The following is a 25,663-nucleotide window of genomic DNA, read 5'->3' as shown; positions in this document are numbered from 1 at the left end:
ATTAATCGAGTACATCGAAAGGCGTCTGAACTGCTCGCAGTGCTTGTGGTAGGACTTTCCTACCGCAATCATGCGAACAGTTCAGGCTAAAAGACAACCAAGTGACGTGGCCGATGACGCTGCTTTGTTAATTATGCACACCCTTAAAACGCCCGTTTGGCACGCCTGCGTTCGGATCACCACTCCCCGTTTTCAAGCACCTTCCCCTGTTACCACCCACAAACGCCTCATCCTGTCACTCAAATTAGCAGGCACTCGCTATTTTGTGAGCACTTGATTTCCGACCGCACTGACTGGTTGGCGCATGCGCATTACGACCCATGCGCAGATGTGCGAACATCGCTCGGAGCGAACGAGCGGCCTCTTACGAGCGGCTCTGAATCAGGCCCAGTGTGTGGTAAAATGGTATAGGAGAACAGTGATTTGGTGGCACAGCAGTCCATCCAATCAGTACTCTCAAGGCAGTTACACCATTTTATCAACCAGTTACCTAGCATGGTCGCATCTCATTAGATTACAGGCAACTAGGTTTTCAGTGATTACTTTGCAACTCATGCAACGGAATTGGAATGCCCACCAGCTGCCGCTCTCTCCCAGCAACTCAACTCCTTGTAGTTTCTAATACAGATGTGAATGTAAAGTAGATCATTTCACACCATTCTGTCCCTGTGCCACCTATCTAAATGATGCAGGAAATATTTAACTAACTTAGGGGCATATTCTACCTATATTTGCACTTTATAATATTCAGAATATTAGCCAGATAAATGGATAAAGACAACTTTAGTGTGGAGTTTATATTTAAGTTGTTCTTAGGCATAACTCAATTACATTGAAATACTTGAAAATTGTTTTATAGCCTATTATAAGTGATGCAAAGTTGGGTTGTTATTTTTTTTTTTTTTTTTTTTAGGATGCCCAAAAAATACTTTAAAAAGTAAATGACTCAAAGACTTTATGTCATGCAAGTTAGATGATTTAAGGTACATACGCATACAGATGTTACTATAAATATTGTTATGAACTCACCATGTGTATAAACGAAAACACTGATCAGAACCTGTTACAGGTGCACAAAAAGGTTTACTTAACATAAGCACACGTAAATGCAGGTCTTTAAGCGAAGCCCTTGCTGGCTGCAGACTACAAAAACAAAACTACAGGTACAGTTAATTTAAGGCAAGCAGAATAGCAAAAACTTAAATACAAACTGTACCAGAAGCGAGCAGCAGGTGCATGTAGTCCAAGTTCCTGACACAGAACAAAGGCAAGGTTTAAACAGGCACAGGAACATCAGAAGAACCCAAGTCCAGTACAGGAAACATTAATGACCCAGTCATGAGTGCTGGGATCCATGGGACTAAATAGGCCGGTGTCAGATGTTGTCCATGTAGTAATGAATGAATGAATAATTAATCACCTGACACCTGGCCGCAGAATAAAGTCAGAAGAGCAGCCCCTCTGGCAGGATCCAGAACTGCAACTCACAAATTAGGAGACCTGGTGACCCCTAGTGGTGGGTAAACATTCTGCTGGGAGACAATGCCAAACATAGAGTTTTCTAACAAATATGTGGTCCTAAATATACACTTTCATACAATTAAGACTAAAAAAGACAGGTAACCAGTGTGTGTCTGAAATTGTCCTGTACATGTCTATCATATTCCAAATTCTCTTTCATGTGTTCTTTAAATAGTTATACTTAAGCTGGGTACACCCTATGTCAATCACTCAACAGATAAGATAAACAGAGAGATTTTTTGATCATTGTGTACACCGTACACATTTGAGCTGTTTCTAGCTCAGTGTGTACGTTCTTCAGTGGATTGGGAAGTCAGTCATCTTAAATTTTAAAATGCTCATGAAATGCAACCTCTGAATCTGACCATTGCAGGAGCATTTTAAGCTGTTTATCGGCTAACGTTCCTGCATACACACCTATACAATTATCGTGCCAATAAGCTCATATCGGGTGATCGGGCCAATAATTGTATAGGTGTGTACCTTTAATCCTTGATTTATCTGACTTTGTTCATATACTCTATATCAGTTAGCTCATAGAGGTCAATCCAATTAGGTGCAAATTGTGAGTAGTGAGTTTGTGTCATGAAACTCAACAACTTTGCTCGAATGCACGCACCTGAGAATTCTCCAATCCAATTAAAAATACCTATTTGTGGTACTTGCAGCGTAGGTTTGCGAAATGACTGCCAATTGTGATATGAGAGAAGTGCATTTAAAAGTGGGAAGACCCTCCTGGACCCCCCCCAAAATTGATAATTTTGTTATCAGGACCATATAGAAGGCTGTTTGTGGGCATTAGAAAGTACTGAAGGTTTTTAAATGATGTCACATGGCTGATTGTGTTTTTTTTTTTTTTAAATGCTTAAAAATGACAAAAAGCAACCTTTTTCCGTTTAATCTTTAATCCAAAAAAAAATGCAAAAAAAAGTAGGAAAAAAGGTGATTTTTGGGTGTATGTATGTATATATATATATATATATATATATATATACATTCTTTTAAAAAAAAACCTGTAATTAAAATTGAAGTGCCTAAAATAAGGAAAACGTTGATTTTGCGGTAATTTGAGGCCATTTTTTTAACACCCCCCCCCCCCAAAAAAATAAATGTTATTTTTGGACTAATTGAGCTAATTGGAAACTTCCTATTGCCTAATTTATCATTAGGGGGGGCCCAATGGGTTCAGCACGGTGTCCCGACTTTTTTTTTTTTAGTTTTAAGCAATAGTTTTCTTTTAATAAAATGGTAAGACCTTATGTGGATGCAGAAAAAATATAGGGGAAAACAGACAGACAGGGGATTACAAAGCAAAATTAGAGGCAATAGCCAAAGATTACAGTACCTAATAATACAATAATCAAAAATCGCAAATCATTTGAACAACACACTGGAAAAAAATCATACAGACTCAGAAGAAGGAGAATGTAGAACACTAAGGGCCTGATTCAGCTTTGGTAATAGAGTGAGATTTAGCACTTAACTGATCATCTTGTTGAAACCTTGCTGCACTGCAGGTGGGCAGATTTAAAATTTGCAGAGAGATTTAGATTTGGGAGGGAGGTGTCCAAACTGACATCTAAATTATAGAGCAATAATAAAGCTGTGCAGTATTTGTGGGCTACATGCAAAAGCAGACAGTATTGACACTACATGCAAAAATGTTTATGTATTTACACCCCTTGCATTGCAATATGGTTTGTCCAGGTACACAGTTAAGTGCTAATTCTCACTCTAATCCCAAAGCTGAATCAGGCCCTAAGATCTATAACATTACTGTGAATTGAAGAGCGACCTTGTTCCTCCAGGTATTCACTCCACCGGAGCCAGATCATATGGGGTGAAGAAGCCGAAGAGGAATATTTGCAGTCTGCGGTCTCAAAAACAAAATGCTTTTGAATTTTATTTTAAATGGCCACTAGACATGATATAGAGGCGGTCGTCCAAAGCTGGGCGATAGCCGCCTTGGTGGCTACTAAGATATGGCCCATGAGATACCTATCCCCTTTGGATAATTGACCCAGGTTGAAATTAAACAGGACAGTTAATGGATCTACTGGGACAGTCTCCCCTATCACTTTACTGATCATACTAAACCAGTGGTTCCCAAACTTTTTGAATTGCGGCGCCCTAGTGCACCAGAATTGTTTTCACGGCACCCAGAAGCCAAAAGTTTATTTTTGAGAAATTCAGAAAAAAATGTAGTGAAGTAGAAAGGTGAAGTAAATAGTGCTTGCCTGTCATCCTTATTTTCATTTATGTAGAGGGTGACAGGTTTACGCTTCTGTCTGTCCACATATTTACATTACATTGACCATAAATAATTTGATTTGGTGCTGGACCACCAACCTGAGGCACCCCTGCAAGTGTCCCGAGGTACCCCAGGGTGCTGCGGCGCTCAGCTTGGGAACCACTGAACTAAACACTTCAGTCCAAGTGTACCGACATTTTAACCTTAAAATAAAGATTTTCCTTTCTATCTCTCATTCTCAGGGAGGTGCGAATGGAAATAAGTGAATTCACTGTGACTGGTTCAGTGTGAGTTGCTAATTAGATTGCAAACTGAAGTCGCTATGCGAATTCGAATAGAAAACAGCACCTCGCAATTCTCACCTAATTGGATTGACCCCGTAGTGTGCTTTGACTGCTAAAAACAGCAACATTAATACATTAATTTGTTCTTTGTTTGGTGTCCTATTACAGTGCTTTGTGTGCACAGCATAAAGAACAAGCGATGGTTGGAAATAGTAAGTTTTATGTACATATTTCATTCTACCAACTTTTCTATCTTATGTAGAATAATATTCTTGCTTGCTAGAGTTTCAATATCTGTTTATATGTCTGATATTCCTATTTAACAGTACCTAGTCTCCATATGTAATCCATTAATGCCAGTCTGCTGTTTATATACTGTATGTGCTACTGGGCAGAAAGCTGTATATAAACTAGGGATGTGCGCTGGAACATTTTTGCCGGATTTGTATTTGGTTCTAATTCGTCGTCCGGCTTTGGATTTGCCAAACTGCGGTGACTTGATTTGGATTTGGATTTGGATTTTTTTTACAAAAATTGACAAAAAAAGCTAAAATCACATAAATTGGTCTTTTTTTTCTTCCTAGAGTATTATTAACCTCAATAACATTAATTTCCAGTCAATTTAGAACACCTCACAGCTTATAATATTGTTTTCAACATTATTGGCCAAAGGCTGCAGTGAGCTGACTGGTTACTAAGCGACAAAGCAGCGGCACAACGACACAGACACCACAGTATAAAGCACATCTATGACACATTGCCACACAGCAGTGGGAGAAATGAAAAGTAGTGCACCCACCCAGTGGGGTACGGCCAGCAGAATCACAGTACTTGTTTACAAAGTGGGCTACGGCCCTAGGAGTCACATTGCACAATCTTATTCACATTACACCGCACATAGTGCCCCTTATTCACATTACACCATAAAGTAGTGTCTCTTATTTATGTTACGACACACAGTAGTGCCCTTTTTACACAATGCCCATAGTAGTGCCCCTTTTACACAATGCCCACAGTAGTGCCCCTTTTACACAATGCCCACAGTAGTGACCCTCTTACACAATGCCCACAGTAGTGACCCTTATACACAAAGCCCACAGTAGTAATGCCCCTTATACAATGCCCACAGTAGTAGTGCAACTTATACAATGCCCACAGCAATAGTGTCCCTTACACAATGCCCCCAGCAGTGGTGTCCCTTACACAATGCCCCCAGTAGCAGGCCCCCTGTAGTATGCCCCCCCAGTAGTATGCTCCCCCAGTAGCAGGCCCCCTGTAGTATGCTCCCCCAGTAGTAGGCCCCCCAGTAGCAGGCCCCCAGTAGTATGCCCACCCCAGTAGTATGCCCCCATAAGCAGGCCCCCAGTAGTATGCCCCACATTAGCTGACCCCCAGTAGTATGCCTCCATAAGCAGGCCCCCAGTAGTAGGCCCCCCAGTAGCAGGCCCCCTGTAGTATGCTCCCCCAGTAGCAGGCCCCCAGTAGTATGCCCCCCAGTAGCAGGCCCCCTGTAGTATGCCCCCCCAGTAGTATGCTCCCCCAGTAGCAGGCCCCCTGTAGTATGCTCCCCCAGTAGCAGGCCCCCTGCAGTATGCCCCCCCAGTAGCAGGCCACCTGTAGTATGCCCCCCCAGTAGTAGGCCCCCAGTAGCAGGCCCCCTGTAGTATGCCCCCCCAGTAGTAGGCCCCTCCATTAGCAGGCCCCCATACACACAAAAAAAAACAACTTACCTGTATCCCCGCTCCAGCCGTCGTCCGCTCTGCTGCCACGCGACGAGGAGGGAGCCGGAAGACGGAGCTCATGAGTGAGCTCCAGCCGGCTCCCTCCATGCAGCAGCCAATGAGAGTCTGTGTGATTCTCATTGGCTGCTGTAACAAACACACAGCTGCCGCTGGCAGCTGTATGTTTGTTCTGTGTAGGGCAGACCGCTATCACAGTGGAGCCCTGATGTCGGATTCTCTAGTGAGAATCCGATATCAGGCGGCCGCCGTTCGGCCCCGAACGGGGATCCGAGTGAGGCGGGGAACACCCGAACAGCGTTCGGGTGGACTCGGATCCCCTTTGTTCGGAGCGGTTCGGATTCCACAGAATCCGAACCGCTCATCTCTAATATAAACGGTGGCAAAACATGGCATCCATACAATTACTAATGCCCCTTTCACACCGAGCCTCTAACCCGGGATATTGCTGGGGTAACCCGGGTCCCGACTTGGTGTGAAAGGGTCAACCCGGGTTCTGTGTCCCGGGATCTCGACCCTGGTCGTGACCAGGGTTATTCCCGGGACCGACCTGCTGCAGTCTGAAAGAGGGGACCTGGGTTATTCAACCCAGATCAATAATAAAAACTGCTGGTTGGCTGTGGATGCAGACACCTGTCTCAAGGGAGTGACATGCAGGGCAGACATGGGTGCAGTGTAAAGGGGATATCCCAGGAATAACCTGGGTCCAACGTGCCTTGAGAAAGGGGTCTGAGCTGCTGTGACACAGCTTGATATTGTGTACATTGACCCGATTCAGACATGCGATTTTGGTCTGAAAGTAGTATAACATGGTTAGATCCTGGCTGTTAGTGATAGCCTGGGTTTCCAATTAGAAGTTTTGTTCCTGGCCTGGCAACTTCTGTATTTTAAATGTTCGTCAATATGACATCACTATATAACATAGTGGGGCTACCTACTAGAAGTCAGACCTGGAGCGTAGGAGCTTGACACCTAAATCATGTCTCACCTACAGAGCAGTACTAATAAATGCATCTGCTGTATAGTTATTATTGCACTTAGACTAGCTGCCTAAATAAAAAAAAATAAAAAAACCATCAAAATTAAAACTAAAATGACCTTTTATGTCCTGGCATGCTTGCTGGATGGAGCAAGCATGCCATTGTTCTGTAAAGAACAATATTAAGAATAAATTATTATTTATTAACCCCATACCCACGGCCATCAGGGGTGCGGAGGAAAGCTGTAGTCTTAGCCAAGGGATGCTTGTCCTTGGAAAGGGGGGGGGGGGGGGTGATTTCCCAATCCCTATGGATTCAAGGTGGGTTTACATTATGGCAGGGGTACCCCGCACTGCTGCTATAGTATCATATCCCTGGCTGTTTTAGCTTAGTGCTGGTACTGAAAAATAGGAGGGACCACACGCAATTTCCCCTCCCTATTTTTCACTACCAGCATAGGCTAAATAGCTTAGGACTGGTTATGAAACTGCTGGGGATTCCCAATTTTTTCTTCTTGTTAATATTTAATGGAGCACTCTTTGTGGACACTCTCCATAGGAATGAATGGGGCTGCACTGATTTGTTAGTTTGCTGCAGTTCCCACGCTCTGACCAATCAGCATGGCCTCATTCATTCCCATGGAGAGTATCCCTGAGTGACCTCTCATTAGCATTAAGTATAGATCTGGAGACAACTCTGCACTATTTCGGACAACTGCAGCACTCAAATGGTCTATTGGTTACACCCTTATAACCATGAACAAACTGTAAATTATAACAAAATATAGAAAAACTCAAATGCGATGTGTCGTAAGTTATAGACAAGTAAAAGAAATATACTCTCCTTCTGATGTGAAACCCTTGGGAGTTGATATTCTTCCAGTCAAAGAAGAACGTGAGATAATATTCAAGCCATCTTCAGCACATGGTTACATGGAGTTACTAAAACAGGAGTCGCCTTAGCTCGCCTTGCAGCTTCTGCTTTCCTAGGATTCTAGAAGAATCTACCAGTTGACACCAGTTCTGGTTCCCCCAGGGGAGTGGGGCAAGCAGAAAAAAATGTGCAAGCCTCCCTCCTGGGTCCAGTCAGCCCAAGTGCCAATAGCACTAGGGCTCTTCTCTGCACTCATGGTGGAGGTGGGTACAGAGTTAATGCTTATTGTAATAAATAATAAAGGTTTATACAGGTGAACTACTGGCCCCTGCAAGCCAGCCAGGGCACTTGTAGTCCAACTGTAAAAAACATATTAAACAAATGACAGGTCACACAACCCGAATATTGCAATTTTTGTATTAAATAAAGACACCTCTACACCCCTCGTTATTTAATTTATTATCCAGGGTCATGGCAAAATAAAAATATGAGGAACATCTAGCCCGACGCTGAGAACTGTCACTTTGTCAGTGACAATCCATAGGAATGTATAGGGCAGCGCTGATTGGGCAGAGAAGCCTCTCTCTGACCAATCAGTGCGGCCCTATTAACGGCTAGTGACCTTGTCATATATTTACAGTACTGTATGTACTTGGACACAGAAGGGTAAATTTACTAAGAATCATGTCAGATCGAGTTTTGCTGATTAGAAACTCGTTTTGCATCGCTGAAACTCGGGTGATTTTATACTTTTGAAACACTGAAATTTACAAAGAGCCATGTTTAGCTGAGATCGTGTTTTCTGATGGTGTATGCGATCGAGATTTCTCCCCCGAGTTGCCAGTGTCTGAACATAGCCAAACACTCCCGAACAAGAAGACTGCGCATATCGGTGAGATATGTGAAGGCTGCTAGTGTGTTTTTAATGTAAAAAAAAGGGTTAAATGTGGAAAAAAATGACCAGCCCCGGGCGTCTCAGCCAGTTCTGGTTCCTAAAAATACGAGGAAAAAAACGTGTAGGGTACCCCCGTATTTTAGGAACCAGCACTGTGCTGCTGAGCCAGTCCTGGTTTTAAAAATAGGGGGGAAAAAATTGCTCTACAGTTAGCGGCCGCTGATTGGCTGGCAGCTCTGGGTACTGACAGTTTCCACATGGGTTCTCCAGTCATTAGCCGGGTAGCAATGTATGTGGTCCCATCAATACAGTACGAACTGGTCCGGGTGTAATTTTGTTATTTTGAGAAGACCAGCACAAGGACTTAGGTCAGTATAGAATATTTTTTTTTTACAGGTAACCCATTGGATTACTACTTGGAGAAGGGGACCGAACATCTAGCAGCAGGTAATTATGTGTGAGTGTGGTAGGTATGTAATAAAATTTGACTTACTATGGTGTTTGTATCTTTTTTTTTTTTTTTTAAAGTGAGTAAATCTTTATTAATTTTCTAGAGATACAATAACAAATAAACAAAGAAATAAAAATATAAAATAATAATAATATACATAAATACAGAATCAAATAACAGTGTCTGGAATATAAAACCTAGAGCTACAAACTGCAACACCAGATCCATTTCTTATATTTAAAAAAAAATAATAATAATAATAAAAATAATAAACAAAAAATATACAATATTAATCAACATACCAAAACTATAAACTTCAAAAAATTAATATATAATAAAAAAAATTAAATAAAGATACCACACTGTACAAATATTAGAATGGTGACAAAAGTTTCACCTGAAAAATTGGTAAAATCAACTAGTTCCTAATAAATTCTCCTATCAACTTATCACACAGCATATTACCTTCAACAAAATTATCTACCACAATATCCTAGTAATACTATACCAGTCAATCATTAGGCAGTGCACGGGCATAACTGGATTTAAGCCAATTGCTCCAGATACGCTCATACTTCTTCACAGCCTTGCGACAAATAAACAAATTTTTCATGTTGAACAGTGGTACGGACCAAGAACAACCAAGCATTATAATCTGGTCCTATAGGAGCCATCCACGACCAGGCCACACATACCTTAGCTAGCGTACACATATTAATAATGTATTGCTTAAGATATCTATCCAATGCCTCATCGTCCACAGAGCCTAAACAACACATCAATGGCGTAGCTAAAGTGGAAGAAATTCCTGTATTGGATAAAACTTATTCCAAAAAGCGCTAACCACCGGGCAATCCCATAAAAGATGCCAGAAAGTACCGCTACTTATTTTACATTTAGGGCATATGTCAGATACTCTCTCCCCAAACCTCAGCAAACGAACAGGAGCTAAATAGGTACGGTGTAAAATAAACAGTAGAATCTTACAGAAGGCAATACGAGGAGCTTCTAGAGCATTATCCCAGTCCGTATCACTTATGGGGCCAATATCTCCCTCCCACTTTGATTTAAGATGCGGTAAACTATCCTTATAGTAAGAAGACAATATATAGGAGTAGAAAAGAGCCTGCCGGGGACCTAAAGATAAAAGGAATGACTTCAAGGGGGATATTTGAATTAGAGGAATCTGAGAATTGAGACGAGAGCGCATGTCGTAACTGTAAATATCTATAGAAATATGATTGAGGTAGATGATGAGCTTCTTGGATCTGTGCAAAGGATTTAAGAATTAAAGTGTCATATAGATGACCCAGTGTAGTTACACCTTTAGAACCCCATGTCACCTCAAGCTGTAAAGAAGCCAGTTCAGGCAATATATGATAACTACATAGAGAAGTGTCTGGATCTAATCCCGTAAACTGTAAAATACTAGATACCAATTTCCATATCTTAATAGCTTGCATCAGCAGGGGAGGGCCTTTCTGTATAATTCTACCTGCAAGCAAAGCCTGCAATGGTGTAAAATTAGGAAAAATCTGAGAAACCAACAAAATGTGCAGGGCATCAGGGGATTTGTTTTGAAGCCATAACCGTATATGTGCCATCTGCGCCGCATAATAATAAAATTTTAATTTTGGAAGAGCCAAACCTCCCCCAGACCTAGATCGGGTCAGAACAGCCAACTGAATATGTGGACGATGATCCACCCAGACCAATGAAGAAAGAAGATTCAAACGCCTAAACAATGTATCTGTAATAAAAACAGGAGAATCTTGATTAGGTTAATTCTACCAGTAACGGTAAGAGTAAGAGGGAGCTGGCACCAGGACTGAAGTTTGCCCTTTAAGTAGACAAACAGGGGCTCGACATTCAATGCAATGTAGTCCTTTGGGGAATTGGTTATCCAAATACCTAAATATTTAAATCTGTTTACCCAACAGAGCAGGAGAGTGCTAATGGGAACAGCCGGGTAAAACCCCCTAAGAGGAAGGATAGATGATTTGTCCCAGTTTATCTTAAGACCAGAAAAAATTCCAAATTGCTCTATGACTTGAAGAACCACAGGCATAGCTGTTACACAATCAGACAAAAAGAGTAATAAATTGTCTGCATATAAGGAAACTTTGTCCATTCTATTACCCAATCGTAGACCTATAATATCAGGGTGAGAACGTATAACACAGGCTAACGGCTCAATAGCCAATGCAAACAGAGTTGGGGACAAGGGGCAACCCTGTCTTGTACCTCGAGACAGGGGGGAAGGATGGGGAGATAAACCCATTCACTGACACTCTGGCAGTAGGGTGGAATCGGTATGAAATACTGCCGGCCGCATGGTTCGATTCCGGGCAGCAGCAGCCCGACACTGGAACAGATCCCGTCATCGTGAGCCCGACAGTGCTGGAAATCCTGATCGTTGTAAGGTAAGTATAGACTAACCTAACCCCCCTAACGCTCCTTAGGGGTGCCTAACCCTAACCTCCCCCCAAGTGCCTAACCCTAATCCCCCCTTCCCCGCTGCCTAAACCCCCGGGGGGTGCCTAACCCTAAGTTCCCCTGGGGGTGCCTAACCCTCTCTCCCCCTAGCCTAACCCTCCCTACATCTAGACGCCGGGCATTTTACCCTCGCCGGGATATTACAGTCAGGAAGCCGGCTGTCGGTATAATGTCAGCCGGCTTCCCGATTGCATCCCCAGTAGGGTTTGTATACATAAGTTTTACCCATTTCAAGAACACTGGCCCAAACCCAAAGCATAGCATGATCTCCCACAGAAAGGGCCACTCCATGGTGTCAAATGCTTTTGCAGCATCTAACGACACAATAACAGAGGAGGATTCCTCGTCATGGGAAGTCTGTAAGTGATTGTGCAGCCTTCTAATGTTCTCCGACGTCGACTTGCCTGGCATAAACCCTGATTGGTCTGGGTGAATAATCAAAGTAATAACTGTATTTAACCTAATGGAAAGAATCTTAGCCAGAATTTTGGCATCTGTGGGAATCAGAGATATTAGCCTATATGAATCAGGGTATCTAGAGTCCTTCCCGGGTTTAGGGAGCACAATAATTATGGCTTCGGACATAGAGGGAGAGAACAAATTCTCTTCATAGAGCCCATTAAACAGATCTAAAAGCCTTGGAACAAAGATGTGAGCATGTTTTTTATATATCTCTATGGAAATTCCATCAGATCCGGGTGCCTTGTTACCGGGAAAGGAGCTAATCGCAGCGTCTACCTCCTCCAGGGTTAACGGAGCATCCAAATATGCCCGAGCCTCGGATGACAATTTTGGGAGCCTAGCAGAAGCAACATACAATGACAATGCATTCACATCCTCAGACAACTGTGTTTTATATAAAGTTTTATAAAATAAACTAAAAACCTCTGCAATCTCTTGTGTAGATGTGATAATAGAACCCCCAGGCCCAATAAGTTCAGAGACAAAAGAAGAAGGGCGATCAGCATGAACCAAGTGTGCCAAAAAACTACCAGTTCTGTCAGCCTGCATATAATATAAATGAGAATGGAATAACAGTCTATGGTTCATTCTATCTGTCAAATGATCAGTCCAATCCGTCTGTGCAGTCAACCATTTTAAACGTGAAGATTCCAACCTGTCACCCAAGTAATCCAACTCAAGATTTTTACAGGCCATCTCTAAAACACGTTCCTTCTCCCTGTAGAATGCTTTTATTTCTGCTACCCTTTTGATCAAAGACCCACGTAACTAGGCCTTGAAAGTGTCCCATACAATAGCTACAGAGGCAGATCCCACATTATCAGTGAAATAGCCATCCCACATAACTTCCAGCTCTGAACCAGCACCCATTTGAAGAAGCCAAGAGAGGTGTAATTTCCAGAAACAGAGACCTCTAGGACTACAGGAATCGGTATGAATTACCGTTGGACGCAAGTCCTGGCAGCGGCTGCCCGACATGGGTGAAAATCCCGATTGTCCCCAGGTAAGTATTTACTAACCTAACTTCCCCCCCCAACCCTAACCCTAACCTTCCCCCCAGTGCCTAACCCTAATCCCCCCACTAAGTACCTAAACCTAACCCCCCCCCCTTCCCCACCACCTAAACCAAAGACCCCCGGGGAGGACCATCTTCCTGGCCGCTCGTTATAACTGTGGGTGGTCACCCACAGCTATGCGAGCGGCCAGGAGGCCGCTCTAAAAAACCAGAAGGCTGGCCCTGATTCAGAGCGAGCGCTCTGTTAGAGCGTCCGCTCTGAATCAGGCCCAAAGAGCGCTTTAAACGATCATTAACCCCCTGGACATTCCATGTTAAAAGTTTCACCATTGTAATACATTGAACTATAAAGCAGAGCTGAGTTTACCTTAGAAATAGTTTGGCATAAAAAAAAAAAAAAAAACATTTGTAAGAAAAAGAAAGAAAACTGGACAACCCACCCAGAGCCACCCCCCATCCTGTATACCCTCCCGACCTTGGGCATACTTAGACCCAAAACTAAACTAAACTAAAACCCTCAGGATACAACTACCCTATCCTTATAGATGTAAAAGGCACTGGAATAAAAATAACCACCAATGCAACGGAACTCTCTGGCCATATTTTGACCGGAATATCAGCATAAACAACAAATAAAAAACCTTACCAGAAAGATAAATATACTCAGTAAGGGGAGCGGGACACAAAACATTATTCAACCCGTATCACAGAAAAAATACTATTATAAAAATATAAATATGGGAACAAAAAGAAGCCTATTTAATGTCGTAATGACACTAGCAACTTCAGGCCATAAACAAATATAATCAGCAAAAAAGAATCAATATGCAGTCATTCTGGTGCCATCTGCCTGTTCCCAGGAGACCTCCGATCCAGCCACGCCGCAGCCTCCCGTGGTGTGGAGAAGAACTTTGACTCACCATCCGCTACCACCCGCAACTTAGATGGAAAAATCATAGCGTGCTGAAGATTTAAGTCCCGGAGACAACGCTTTTATGAGGAGGAATTTAGTGCTGTCTTTTTGGACATCCATTGCGAAATCAGGAAATACAGAGATTTTAACCCCGTTGCATTCCAGTGCGCCTTTAACTTGGGCCAATCGAAGTACAGTGTCACGGTCCTGGTAATGAAGAAATTTGGCTATTAATGTGCGCGGTGGAGCGCAAGGTGGCAAAGGACGCGTAGGGATCTGATGCGCTCTCTCACAGCAAATTGATTAGTAAATGAATCTCTGCCATATGTATCCCCCAACAAATGTTTCCGGTGTAGACCCCTCTTCTCTTTCCGGAAAACCAACGAACCGCACATTGTTGCGGCGCATTCTGCCCTCCATATCGCAAATTTTGTGCTGCATTGCAGACATTTGAGAGGTTAGGAAGGTTACTTGAGCCTGTAACGGCGTCTGGAAATTCTCCAGAATAGATAGATGTGTTTCTGTCTCCCCGACTCTTTCGCGGACCCGTTGGAGATCTTGATGAAGAAAAGATATATCAGATTGAACCTTCTCAATTTTATCTGACAATTTGGTCTCACGTGAGGTAACTGCTTCCAGCACTTGTTGCAGCATAACTTCTGGTAGTGAATCTGACCCAGACGCAGCTGGAGGAGGTTGGGTAACAGACTTCGATGCACCCTGGGGGTCACCACACGCTGGGGGTACAGAAGTGGAGGAACGGGCATAACGTTCCAACTTAGCAGCAGCTTGCCCTGACTTCCCCATATTAATATTAGTAAAATGTGGAGAGATAAATGCAGTAGACAAATTGTAATATATAGATTTGTAACAGGACAGGAGCAGTAACAGGCAGAGATCCCTCTAGTACTTTGTAGCTGTGCAAAGTAAAGATATGTCCTGCTGCTGTAGGGCTGCCAGTCCTGCCAGTCTTGTACATAAAGGAGGAAGGAGCAGTGATGGCGGCAGGTAGAGCTCTGGCGTCACGTGACCAGAGACCCGACAATAGCCTCCCTCAGCCAGGCAGAAGGCACGGAGTAGGGTGGAAGAGGCAGACCAGAGCGTCCAGTAAAGTGGCCACCGCAGGTTACAAACAGGCTGTGTAGGACAGGAGCCGACAGGAGAGGAGACGCCCGAGTGCAGCTACGGCGGCGTCACGTGATCGAGAGTCAGGCAGTCCAGGGCCACACAGGAGAAGCTCTCAGTAGCCATGTTCCATGCTTCCCACACAGCTCCAGTCAGGCCAGTGGGTTTCTGGAAGGGTAAGCGACAGGCAGCAGGGCAGTTATGCTGACATAGGGGTCACAGGAGGGTTAAACAGGAGAATCAGCAGGAGAGCGCAGGATCCCAGCTTCCTATAGTATTGCCGCTGTGACCACGCCTCCACCGTTTTTGTGCCTTTTTAACTTTTTTTTTTTTTTTTTACTGCAGGGGTTCGGGCAGACACGTTGGCACTTGAAGTTCCACTCTAAAAAACAATAGTTTAATTCTATTTTCAACACTATTACCCCTGCACCCACTGCCCAGGGGTGCGGGGAAGAGCCCCGGGGTTCAGCTTAAGCTTGGGGTGCTCGGGGGAGGAGGGACCCCTTTCTTGGGGGGGTCCCCATCTCCCCTAAGATCCCCGGCTTGGGGTGATAATGCTTTGGCCGTGGAGACCCGGTGAAAGGGTCCCTTGGCTGTGGCATTACACCCGGCTGAATTTGAACCCAGTGCTGGTTTTAAAAATAGGAGGAACCCTATGCAATTTTTTCCCCCTATTTTTAAAACCAGGACTGGCTGGGGCGTGGCCTGGCTGCAGAGCGGGATGGCGGTGTCTTGAGAGAGCTCATGCAGAAAAGCCCTTCTATCTGCCCCTTTCACCTTAAGAGAGGGGCTCAGCGATACCGGGACCCCTAGGTCGCCTACTATTAGTACTCACGTACCCTTGTGTGGCGGATTTGGAGTCGGTGGTGACTCTTCTCTGACGTCGGGAGCTTGGAGGCCTAAACAGCGCCAGAAGCCGCGACCTGGATTTGGGGCTGCTGTCTGCCGGGACTGACCGCTGGGACTATCACTGCACCGCGGAGCTCCAGGGTGAGCCCTTTCATTAGCCCCGCAGTCTCCGCTAACACCTCGGCCCCCTGGAAACCCTGTGTTCCTGCTGGCGTACGCGGCTAACTGGTGGTGCCTGTGGACGCGACAGCTGCTGCGGCGGGGATCTTTTCCTCCTACTGCCACAACCGCATGCTGATGTAACAGCTCCTGCACTGAGGGGGTACCTTGGAGAAACAGACGGTCCCCGCTGGGGAGCCATTCACGGGCGGCCGGTCTAGCGCCTGAGTCCCACTGCCGTGGCTGAGTGGCTGGAACGGATACCGCACCCTTAACGGCCTGCTCCACTATAGATATCACAGCCCATCCCTTCTTTGGTGCCGGGGCGGCTGGATCAGTGAGTCCCTGTGCCCCTTTGTCTCCTAGCCTGACATGCCCTTTGCCTGCCCCGGATAGTGGCTGTAACAACAACCCAGCCAGTTTGTTTTCCTGGAGTCTGGTGGCCTCATAGGGGACCCCCCTCACCTGCTTGGTCACCTTCTATATAGGTACCGTTCAGCAGAAGACGGAGCCCAGTTCCTGTGTGTTATAACTTCCTTGCAAGCGGATAATATTCTTATAGATACTTACCAGAGTCAACTGTGTCGACGATGTGAAGATACCTATCTAAACAATGTTGCCTCTCCCCGGGTAATGCCTTACCTACCCATGCAGTAATTTCCTGAGTCGCTTTCCCCAAAACATCCCTCTGGTTCATTTCAAATTGGGATTTCTACGCATTCCTCCAACTATGCCGTCAAAGAAAACAAGGCAACAAAAACTTCCAGCACCAATCCGATTTCCTACTGCCCCTATATCTAAAGTTGGCCAGATGCCTTCCCCAACACCTGGAGTGTCATCTCTGTCCACTTCACGTGATTCGATTTCACCAGCTGACCTGGTACTAGACCTGGATGTTAATGCACCACTTACCACACAGGCAATGTTCCAGGTTATTGCGGCGTTTCGGTCAGACGTGTTAAAGGGTGTGGATACCTCTATACAATCTGTCCGAGCTGATATTCTGGGGTTGGGAGATCGTACAGACCATCTAGAGGTGAAGATGCAGGAATTGGTCTCATCTCATATCGATCTTCTCTCAGCCCATGCAGAACTCCAATCAGAGGTTTCATCTATGAGAGATAAAATGGCGGATATGGAAGACCGCTCTCGAAGAAACAATCTGAAGATCCGCGGTATCCCAGATTCTGTATCTAACGCAGAGTTACCAGATTACGTTTCAAAGTTGTTTCTTAAATTGGTGCCCACGGCTTCTCAACAAGACTTGTTAATTGATTGGGTTCACCGTCTTCCCAAACCGAGATCAGGATCTGGAAATTTCCCACGAGACACTTTAATGCGTGTCCATTTCTTTCATTTCAAAGAGCAAATTTTGCGTGCTGCACGTCAAGCTGAAGGCACGCACACCCTGGGGGGTCTTCAAATCTTTCCTGATCTGTCTGCTGCTACTCTGTCCAAAAGGCGCTCTTTCCAGCCCATCACTTCAGCTCTAAGAGATAATGACATTACTTATCATTGGGGGTTCCCCGTAAAGCTTCTGGTTAGCTACGAGGCTTCCTCATACGTAATCTCTACTGTGGAAGCTGGAATTAAGCTTCTGGCGGAATGGGACATCCCAGTGTCTACTCGAGCTTCTGGACCCAGCGTTCAAGTAACTCAAGACTGGTCTAAAGCTACGTGAGAATACTACATATATACAGCTACTGTGATAATTATGTTTTATTCTTGTCAGTTTTGTTTTCTCGATAGGATCAGAGGTACTAGATTACATATTTTACATGAGATAGTTATTTGTTATGTTTGTTTTACCATGTGTTTTCTTGTCTGATTGCACCAAATTGAATGGCAACAATTTGTATATTGGTACTCCTGACAGTTCAAGGGCCTTATTTACCAATAAGAAATTAGGGGAGGGAACCCTTAAGAGTTTTCCTTCTTCTTACTATTGCAAAAAGTCTTAACTTGAGGCCCCTTCCTAGTACGTCTATAGTTAAATAAGTACGTTTAATGCATATTGATTTTGTTTCCTTGTGTAATTCAGATTTCGAAAACGCTCATAGTATTACTATTATACTTGATGTTTTGTGGGTTTAGCGACTCCACGTTTATATTGTTCGCAAAGTGGATGAGTTTATGTCAGTTTGGTCTTGGAATTAGCTAATGTGCGTTTCAGACTTCTAGATAGACTTGAATAGTTTTTACGCACCTTGCCTTGTTGAGTGTATCATTTTTGCTATTTTCCCATACCTATGTTGTCCACTTGTCTTTGTATTTTGTTACCAATATACTGCTTGGTGGCTTTTGTCTCAGGCCACGTTCCTCCATGTTTTTGGTTTTGCCGTTTTTTTCCCTATACGGCAAACATTTTAACCCTAATTTTTTGGGTTATCTCAGTTTCCCCTATGTGTTCCTTTTTTATGTGTCTTTTATGTTTTTTTTCTGGTTTAATTTGTATTTTGGGTACCATAGGCCACATTACTCCACCTCCGCTAGAACCTTGGGTATTTATGTCAAACTAATGTCTCCTATTTATGGATTATAGATTATGGTTCAATTTTTTTCTTTAAATGTACATGATCTGAACTCCCCTAACAAACGCAGGCTAGCTTTGTCCACCTTCCATAGACATAGAGCTAAAGTTGTAGCACTACAAGAGACTCATTTTTCATCTTTGGCCCCACCGATTTTGAGAGATGCGAGATATAATGTTGCATATTATGCGAACGGTCCTCTCAAAAGGAATGGTGTAGCTGTGCTGTTCCATAATTCAGTAACTTTCACTTTAGAAAAAAAGGTAGAGGATAAGAACGGACGGTATCTGATATTAGTAGGTCAGCTGGATGGTAAAGAGGTTAGTTTCTCTCTACTCCCCTAATACTCTTCAAACCCCGTTTCTCAGACGAGTGTTTGAGGAGGTACACCAGATTAGACGCGGTCATACGATTATAATGGGTGATTTTAATTTAGTCCCTGATAGTCGAATAGATAAATCGTCAGCTAATTCTCCCGGAGTGAACAGTGGCGTTGCCGATACATCTGCTCTGCTACAGAAGCTCTTGGCAGAATTTGATTTCTACGATATGTGGCGAGTTCATTCGCCTAATGTGAAAGACTACACGTTTTTTCCACATGTACATAATACTTATTCACGTATTGATTTCATTCTTTTAGACAAACATTTACTCCAACATACACGCCAATCCAGTATCAAACCTATAGTTTGGTCTGACCATGCTGCGGTAACGTGGACTTGGGATAGCCATAATACAAGATTGCCCCCTAGACCATGGCGTTTACCAGATCACTTATTATCTACCCCCGAAGGTGTTAAACCGTTAGCTGATGCCCTGGAATCCTATTTGGCAACCAATGACCCACAAGACACTTCTAGCACAACACACTGGTGCGCCCTCAAAGCTGTCCTTAGAGGAGTAGCCATTCAAACAAGTTCTCGACTTAAGAGACAATATTTACTCAATCAATCTGAGTTGGAATTACGCTTAGCTCAGGTTGAATCTTTGAATAGAGCCAGTCCTTCTCGCATTCTTAAGAGAGAACTAGTTTCTATCCGTAATCAACTTCAGAAATTATTTTTGGCTCGCATGAAATCGTCTCTAATTAAACTTCAGCTAAAGTTCTATAATTCAGGGAATAAGGCAGGCAAGTTCCTAGCTCGTAAATTGCGCAAACGTCAGGCCAGAAATAGGATTGAATATTTAATTACACCCAATAATAAGAAACTACTTAACCCTGCTGAGATTGCAAACGCCTTTGCTGAGTATTTCTGCCTTTTTACGAGACATTACTTTTCCTCAGTTAGGAGAGGATGCTTTGGCAGTTTTAAACGCCCCTTGGACTGAACAAGAAACTTTGAGTGTTGTTAAAGCATTGCCTGTGGGGAAGTCCCCTGGTCCGGATGGGTTTACCAATTCTTTCTATAAACATTTTGCGAATTCGATTTCTCCCATACTTACTTCTCTATTTAATTTTGTTTCCAGTAAGGGTAGCTTTCCAGCAGAGATGTTGGAAGCTCAAATTATCACCTTACCTAAACCAGGTAAACCTCCTTCCTCCTGTCCGAATTTTCGCCCAATAGCCCTACTCAATTCAGACATCAAAATTTATGCCAAGATGGTTGCTAGTCGGATGGCCCCTTTTATTCCCCTCTTGATTCATCTGGACCAGGTGGGCTTCGTCGGCGGCAGACAAGCATCAGATAACACTCGTAGGGTCTTCGATTTGGCAGAGCTGATGCTGAGCCGATGTCAGGAGTTCATTCTTCTCACCCTTGATGCCGAGAAGGCGTTTGATCGCCTTCATTGGCTGTTCCTCTACGAATCACTAAGCCATTTTGGCTTTCAGGGTGCTATTTTGCAGTCTATCAAGGCTCTCTACAGTAATCCTACAGCTAGAGTGTTCAGTAATGGCTTTCTTTCATCCCCATTTAATATTAGAAACGGTACAAGACAGGGATGTCCTTTATCCCCACTTATGTACGTTTTAGCCATTGAACCACTAGCTTCAGCAATTAGAAATTCCCCTTTATTTCCTGGAGTGACGGTCGGTTCAACTTCACATAAATTATGTTTGTTCGCAGACGATATTCTTTTGTTTGTAACTAACCCTGTGGCTTCGTTACCAACCCTCCATGGAATACTAGACAAATTTAGTACAGCTTCACTATACAAACTTAACACTACCAAGACTGAGGCCCTACCTTTTAACATACCTGATCTGGTTTTGTCGCGTCTACAAGCTCAATATAGGTACAATTGGAAAACGGATTATCTTCTCTATCTTGGTATTAACATTCCGAACAGACTGGACAACTTCGCTAAGAGAAATTTTAACCCAACAATAAAACACATAGCCGAATTGTTAAATAATTGGTTGGGTTTCGAGGTTTCCTGGCTGGGTCGTCTTGCGGCATTTAAAATGATGATTTTGCCAAAGTTAATGTATTTATTTCGCACCATTCCCTTTTCGGTCCCAAAACACTTCCTCATTAAGACTCGCAAACTAATTGTGTCTTATATATGGAAAGGTAAAACACCACGGATAGCTTACCAGCGTTTGACTAAACCTAAAATCCAGGGGGGGTTACAAATCCCAGACCTAGAGTTATATCAGTCAGCGTGTTTAGTTTCACAAATTAGTGACTGGTTTCTTCCCCCTAACACTAAACCTTGGGTTGACTTAGAAAGGGTATTAATTAAAGAGTACCCCCTAGTGGATTTAATTTGGACACCCAAACAAATACGTCCTTTATCGAATAATACCCCTAGGGCCATAATCGACTCTCTTAAAAGCTGGGACGACATAATACTTCAATCTAAATGTATCAAACTGCCGGCTAAATCCTTATCTTTAACCGCTATAGCTCGCTTGATCCCGGATCTACCGGTGGCGATTTGGCATTCTTGTGGGATTGAAACCATCGCTGACATTTCGAGTTCTTCTTCTCTAATCCCGTTTTCTCAAATCCAATCTCAATTTCAACTGCCTCCTGGAGAGTTTTTCTCCTATCTTCGCATTCAGCATTGGGTGGTTAATTTAGTAAGAGTAGGTGGCTCCTTGGATTTATCTTCGGCTGATATCTTGGCTAAATTAAAAAGAGGTAATTCTAAAGGTACTATCGGCTTTTGGTACTCCATGTGTCTTGAGGCCTGCCCTCCAGTTAAGTCTAAGTCTCAAGAGCAATGGGAGTCTGATCTTCAGGAGGCCTATACTCCCAAGCAATGGGAATCTATTTCCACTACTGCCCACAAATTGTCCAAATTTTATAATCATTTAGAATTACAGTATAAAATTCTCCATAGGCTATATTTCACTCCAGCCAAATTACACGTAATATGGCCAACGCAATCAAAATACTGTTGGAGATGCAATATGAGTGTTGGAGACATATTTCATATTTTTTGGAGCTGCTCTCATATTCAGGCTTTCTGGAAAGATTTATTTGATTTGATTTCCAAGGTATTGAAAGCTAATATCCAGCCATCCCCCTCTTTGGCGCTACTTCACGTTTATCCTGTAGATATGCCCAAAACTGACTATTATGTAGTGGGTCATGTTCTTTTTTCAGCCAAGACAGCAATAGCACAATTATGGAAATCATCTACTCTTCCTTCTATTCACAAAATTATGCATAAGGTACAATTCGCATTTTTGATGGAAACTGTAGATGTTGTATACTCCACATCTGCTGTTTCGCCATTGAGGTTATGGTTTAAATGGCAGGAATTTGTAACTGTTGGTGAGGGTGCAGACCTTCTGCTTAGAGATATGCCTTCTGTATGAAAATAATTTGGGCATTGGTCTTTACTGGGATTTAGGCATTCTGAATATGATACAATTTATATGTACTGTATCATTTTTTTGTGTACTGTGGTACCTTCTCTTTTTCATTTTGATTTTTGTTTGTATTTTAATTTTCTCCCCTGGTTTTATTGTATTCTTATGTTATTTATTTTATGCCATTTATATGCAACTATTATAATTGTAAGTAATGTGTCTTTACTTTATTTTCTTCTGCTGTATTTTTGTTTTTCTTGTTGAAAAATGAATAAAAATTTATTGAAAAAAAAAAAAAAACCAGGACTGGCTCAGCAGCCCAGTGCTGTTCCTAAAATACAGGGGAACCCTACACGTTTTTTCCCCTGTATTTTTAGAACCCAGTGCTGGCTGAGGTGCCCGGGCTGGTTATGCTTTTTTGGGAGGGATGACCCTACGTAATTTTTTTTTTTTTAAATAACACTTTAGTTAGTTTACATGCAGAACATAAACAAATCACACTGATCTGTGTATGTTTCTGTTTCTATTAGGTCCGACTTTGCCACAATTACACACGTGATTGTAATCACGATTCTTGGTAAATCCCCGAGTTGTATCTTTTTCACTGAAAGCATTTTCGAGTTTGGTCAATGGTGTATTCAATCGAGTTTGCATTCTCACCTGAGATTTTGCAGCTCGATCGAGAAATCTCTCTCGAGTTTGCCTTTAGTAAATTTGCGAGTTGGTGAAAATAGCAAAACTCACCCGAGATTGCAATCTCGACCAAACACGAATTTTAGTAAATTTACCCCAGAATATGCAAAATATGAGCACTTGTGCTTTATTGTATTCTTCAACATTTTACTTATAGTTATGTAAAATATCGCACAACAGTGAAGGGAAAAAAAATCTGTGTATAGACCGTAAACCTCTAATTGAGGACATTGTACAGATTATCCACGTGATGACTGCTTCCTTGCGACTGACTCGTTACAGCACCACCTCTATTCACATTATTGGCTATTTGATGGACATGCAGTATAGTTTTGGAAATGTGCCATCTCCTGATTGAAAAGTTGTATTACACTCTCTCGCGGCTTAGTACTTTATGGTGCGATTTAGTTATAATGGTAGCTTATATTCTTTAGCCATCAGTTGTTATGTGTTCCTGGCTTTTCAAATTGAGCATAATCTAAAAAGATACATTTGAACGTGTGCTATACTACAATACTAACTTACTAAATGTGTTTTTCATCCTTAGGCAACCAATTGAATGATGACTCTGACACTAGTGATCAATCCAGCACTTTTGAGGATTTACATGGAAAAACAGGGCAGGTAGGAGAAATGCGCTATTACATGTGTCCAGTCATTTTAAATACTTTTTATTAATCAGAGGAACCTGGCCCTCAATCAGAGGCGGTCGCAAGAAGCAAGCGCTCTCTCTGAATGAGGGCAGCCGCTTCACTTTTCAAGTGCGGCCCCCTGGTCACAGCTTTAGCGACCGACCTGGTTGATGGTGGCGATAGTCAAGACCATCGCGCCCATCAGGGCTTGCGACGAGACCCTAAGGTTGGGTCTCGGCAACCGCAAGCCCCAGGGAGCTTCCTGCTCTGATCGAGCAGGAAGCTCCCCACTGACATCACTGCTGATGTCAGTGTGGCCGCCCACAAAACGGCAGGCGTTCCGTCAGGAACGCCTCCGTTTGTGTAGAAACCCCCCCGCCCCGCCTACAAAACGGGGCGAGCTATCGATCAACATTGACAGCCGCCCCTTTTGTAGTGAGCTCCGGAGCCAGAGAAATTCTCTCTCGCTCTGGGGCTTGCGCACGCGCAGTGCGGCCGCTGCGCGTGTGAGCAGGGCCTTAACATCGACCCGGTTGCGAGCGCTCAACGCTTGCGACCTGGTCTGAATGAGACCCCCTGTTTGGAAAAGATGGACCAAATTTAAAATAATCTACCTGTTTCCAATTAATCTAGGTTAGTAATTTTAGCTAGGTTTGTGGTGTTTATAGCACTATTTGTTTTAGACTGTATAGAGGATGTATATGCCTGAACTTGCTACCTGTTACTTCCTGGCTCTTGTTATGTCTGTTCATAAAGGTGCATTGTTGTATGCTATTCTGCAGTACAGAAGAACTCTGTGGTCCTTATTCAGAGTCACTCTTAAATGCATTTTTTGTCTCAAAATTGCATTTTAGTTTTTACTGCGTATGCACATCTCTTCGCAGTCTTCATCTTTGTTTTTGTCTGAAGTCTGACTTGAGGTTTGAGGCAAGTAGGTGGCTTAGACCAAGGCTGGAATTGCAGAAAGTGGTCGTCAGCACGACTGCAGTGGGCGGGCAGTCTCAAGAAAGTACAGTAAGAGTGTGTTCTGGACATGTAGTCTCAAGTTGAGGCCATTATGGCATCTGAAAAGTCGCAAACACAGCCTCCTGAAGGGGTCGGAGCTGCATTAGCTCTGATCCTGGTGTAAGTGTAAAAATATATAGTTATGACTGTAAAGATACCAATGATGACTGTGTCTGATTTTTGGCAACTGTGAAATACAGATCCATTTAGTTAAATGTAGTATAGAAATGAAAAAAATAAAAATAAAACACATTTGACATTTTGTCTACTGTCAAAATCCAGTCTCATCTCATCCAGACACGGCAGGGGAGAGCGTTGCAACTCAAGTCTGGCAGATGCAAGTGACTGTGAATATGTTGCAGAGATATGACGTTTAAAAAGAAAAAAACATTTGCAAAGAATAATTACATTTCAGACACTCTGAATAAGTCCCTGTATTTGCTACAATCTGAGTGTAGTGTCATATATACAAACATCCTCTAACGGATGTAGCAAGCTTTGTGCCGTAAAAGTCAGTACTGTTGGGTAATATGTTTCAGTTGGCCTGCTTAGTATCTAATTGTATTAGCAAAAGTATTACTTACAATTGGGACCACAATGAGGAGCTTGTTCCTATTATTAATCTGTACAACAGGAAGCTTTGTTCCCAATCATCTAAGATTTATACACTGTGGCCACCGTCCAATTGAAACCAATACAAATCCTTAAGGAGTTGTGCAGCGAGATGCTATTTGTGAAAGTGTGGGAAAGTGATGCCACCAAATAGAGTTATGGAGTATTTATAATGTAACTGGACATTTTCTTTGTCTTCTGCATATATTCTTTGCAGAACTAAATCCCACTGACCATGGTCAGTACTGTATGTATAGGAGCTACTAGAAACTAAGTCCATGAGCATACTTAGTATGTATTCCGGTAATAATCCAGCAGTCTCTGGTTCTCCATAAGTATTGTACTTAAATAGCCATCCCGCTTTCATACATTTCTCTGTCATTGAATAGTTTGTACACAATACATAGCAATGAT

At 43.1% G+C, this 25,663-nt stretch overlaps 1 protein-coding gene across 3 annotated transcripts in view; it reads left to right on the top strand.

Moving 5' to 3' along the window:
* The window catches only part of LOC148527297 (uncharacterized), a 141,293-nt gene that overhangs the window by 15,644 nt on the left and 99,986 nt on the right, over window positions 1-25,663 (top strand). For 2 of the 3 annotated variants that reach the window (XM_088469107.1, XM_088469109.1), the window contains exons 4-6: window positions 4,225-4,268; window positions 8,940-8,990; window positions 23,548-23,624. In XM_088469107.1, the coding sequence (XP_088325233.1) occupies window positions 4,225-4,268; window positions 8,940-8,990; window positions 23,548-23,624 (172 nt within the window). The remainder of the gene's footprint in view (window positions 1-4,224; window positions 4,269-8,939; window positions 8,991-23,547; window positions 23,625-25,663) is intronic. The other variant, XM_088469108.1, reaches the window with a different exon arrangement.

This window comes from Taudactylus pleione, unplaced genomic scaffold, assembly GCF_031769625.1.
Source record: "Taudactylus pleione unplaced genomic scaffold, aTauple2 ptg000089l, whole genome shotgun sequence".
Lineage (NCBI taxonomy): Eukaryota > Metazoa > Chordata > Amphibia > Anura > Myobatrachidae > Taudactylus > Taudactylus pleione.
The sequence above is the reverse complement of the archived record's forward strand: the minus strand, read 5'-3'. Positions and strand labels throughout refer to the sequence as shown.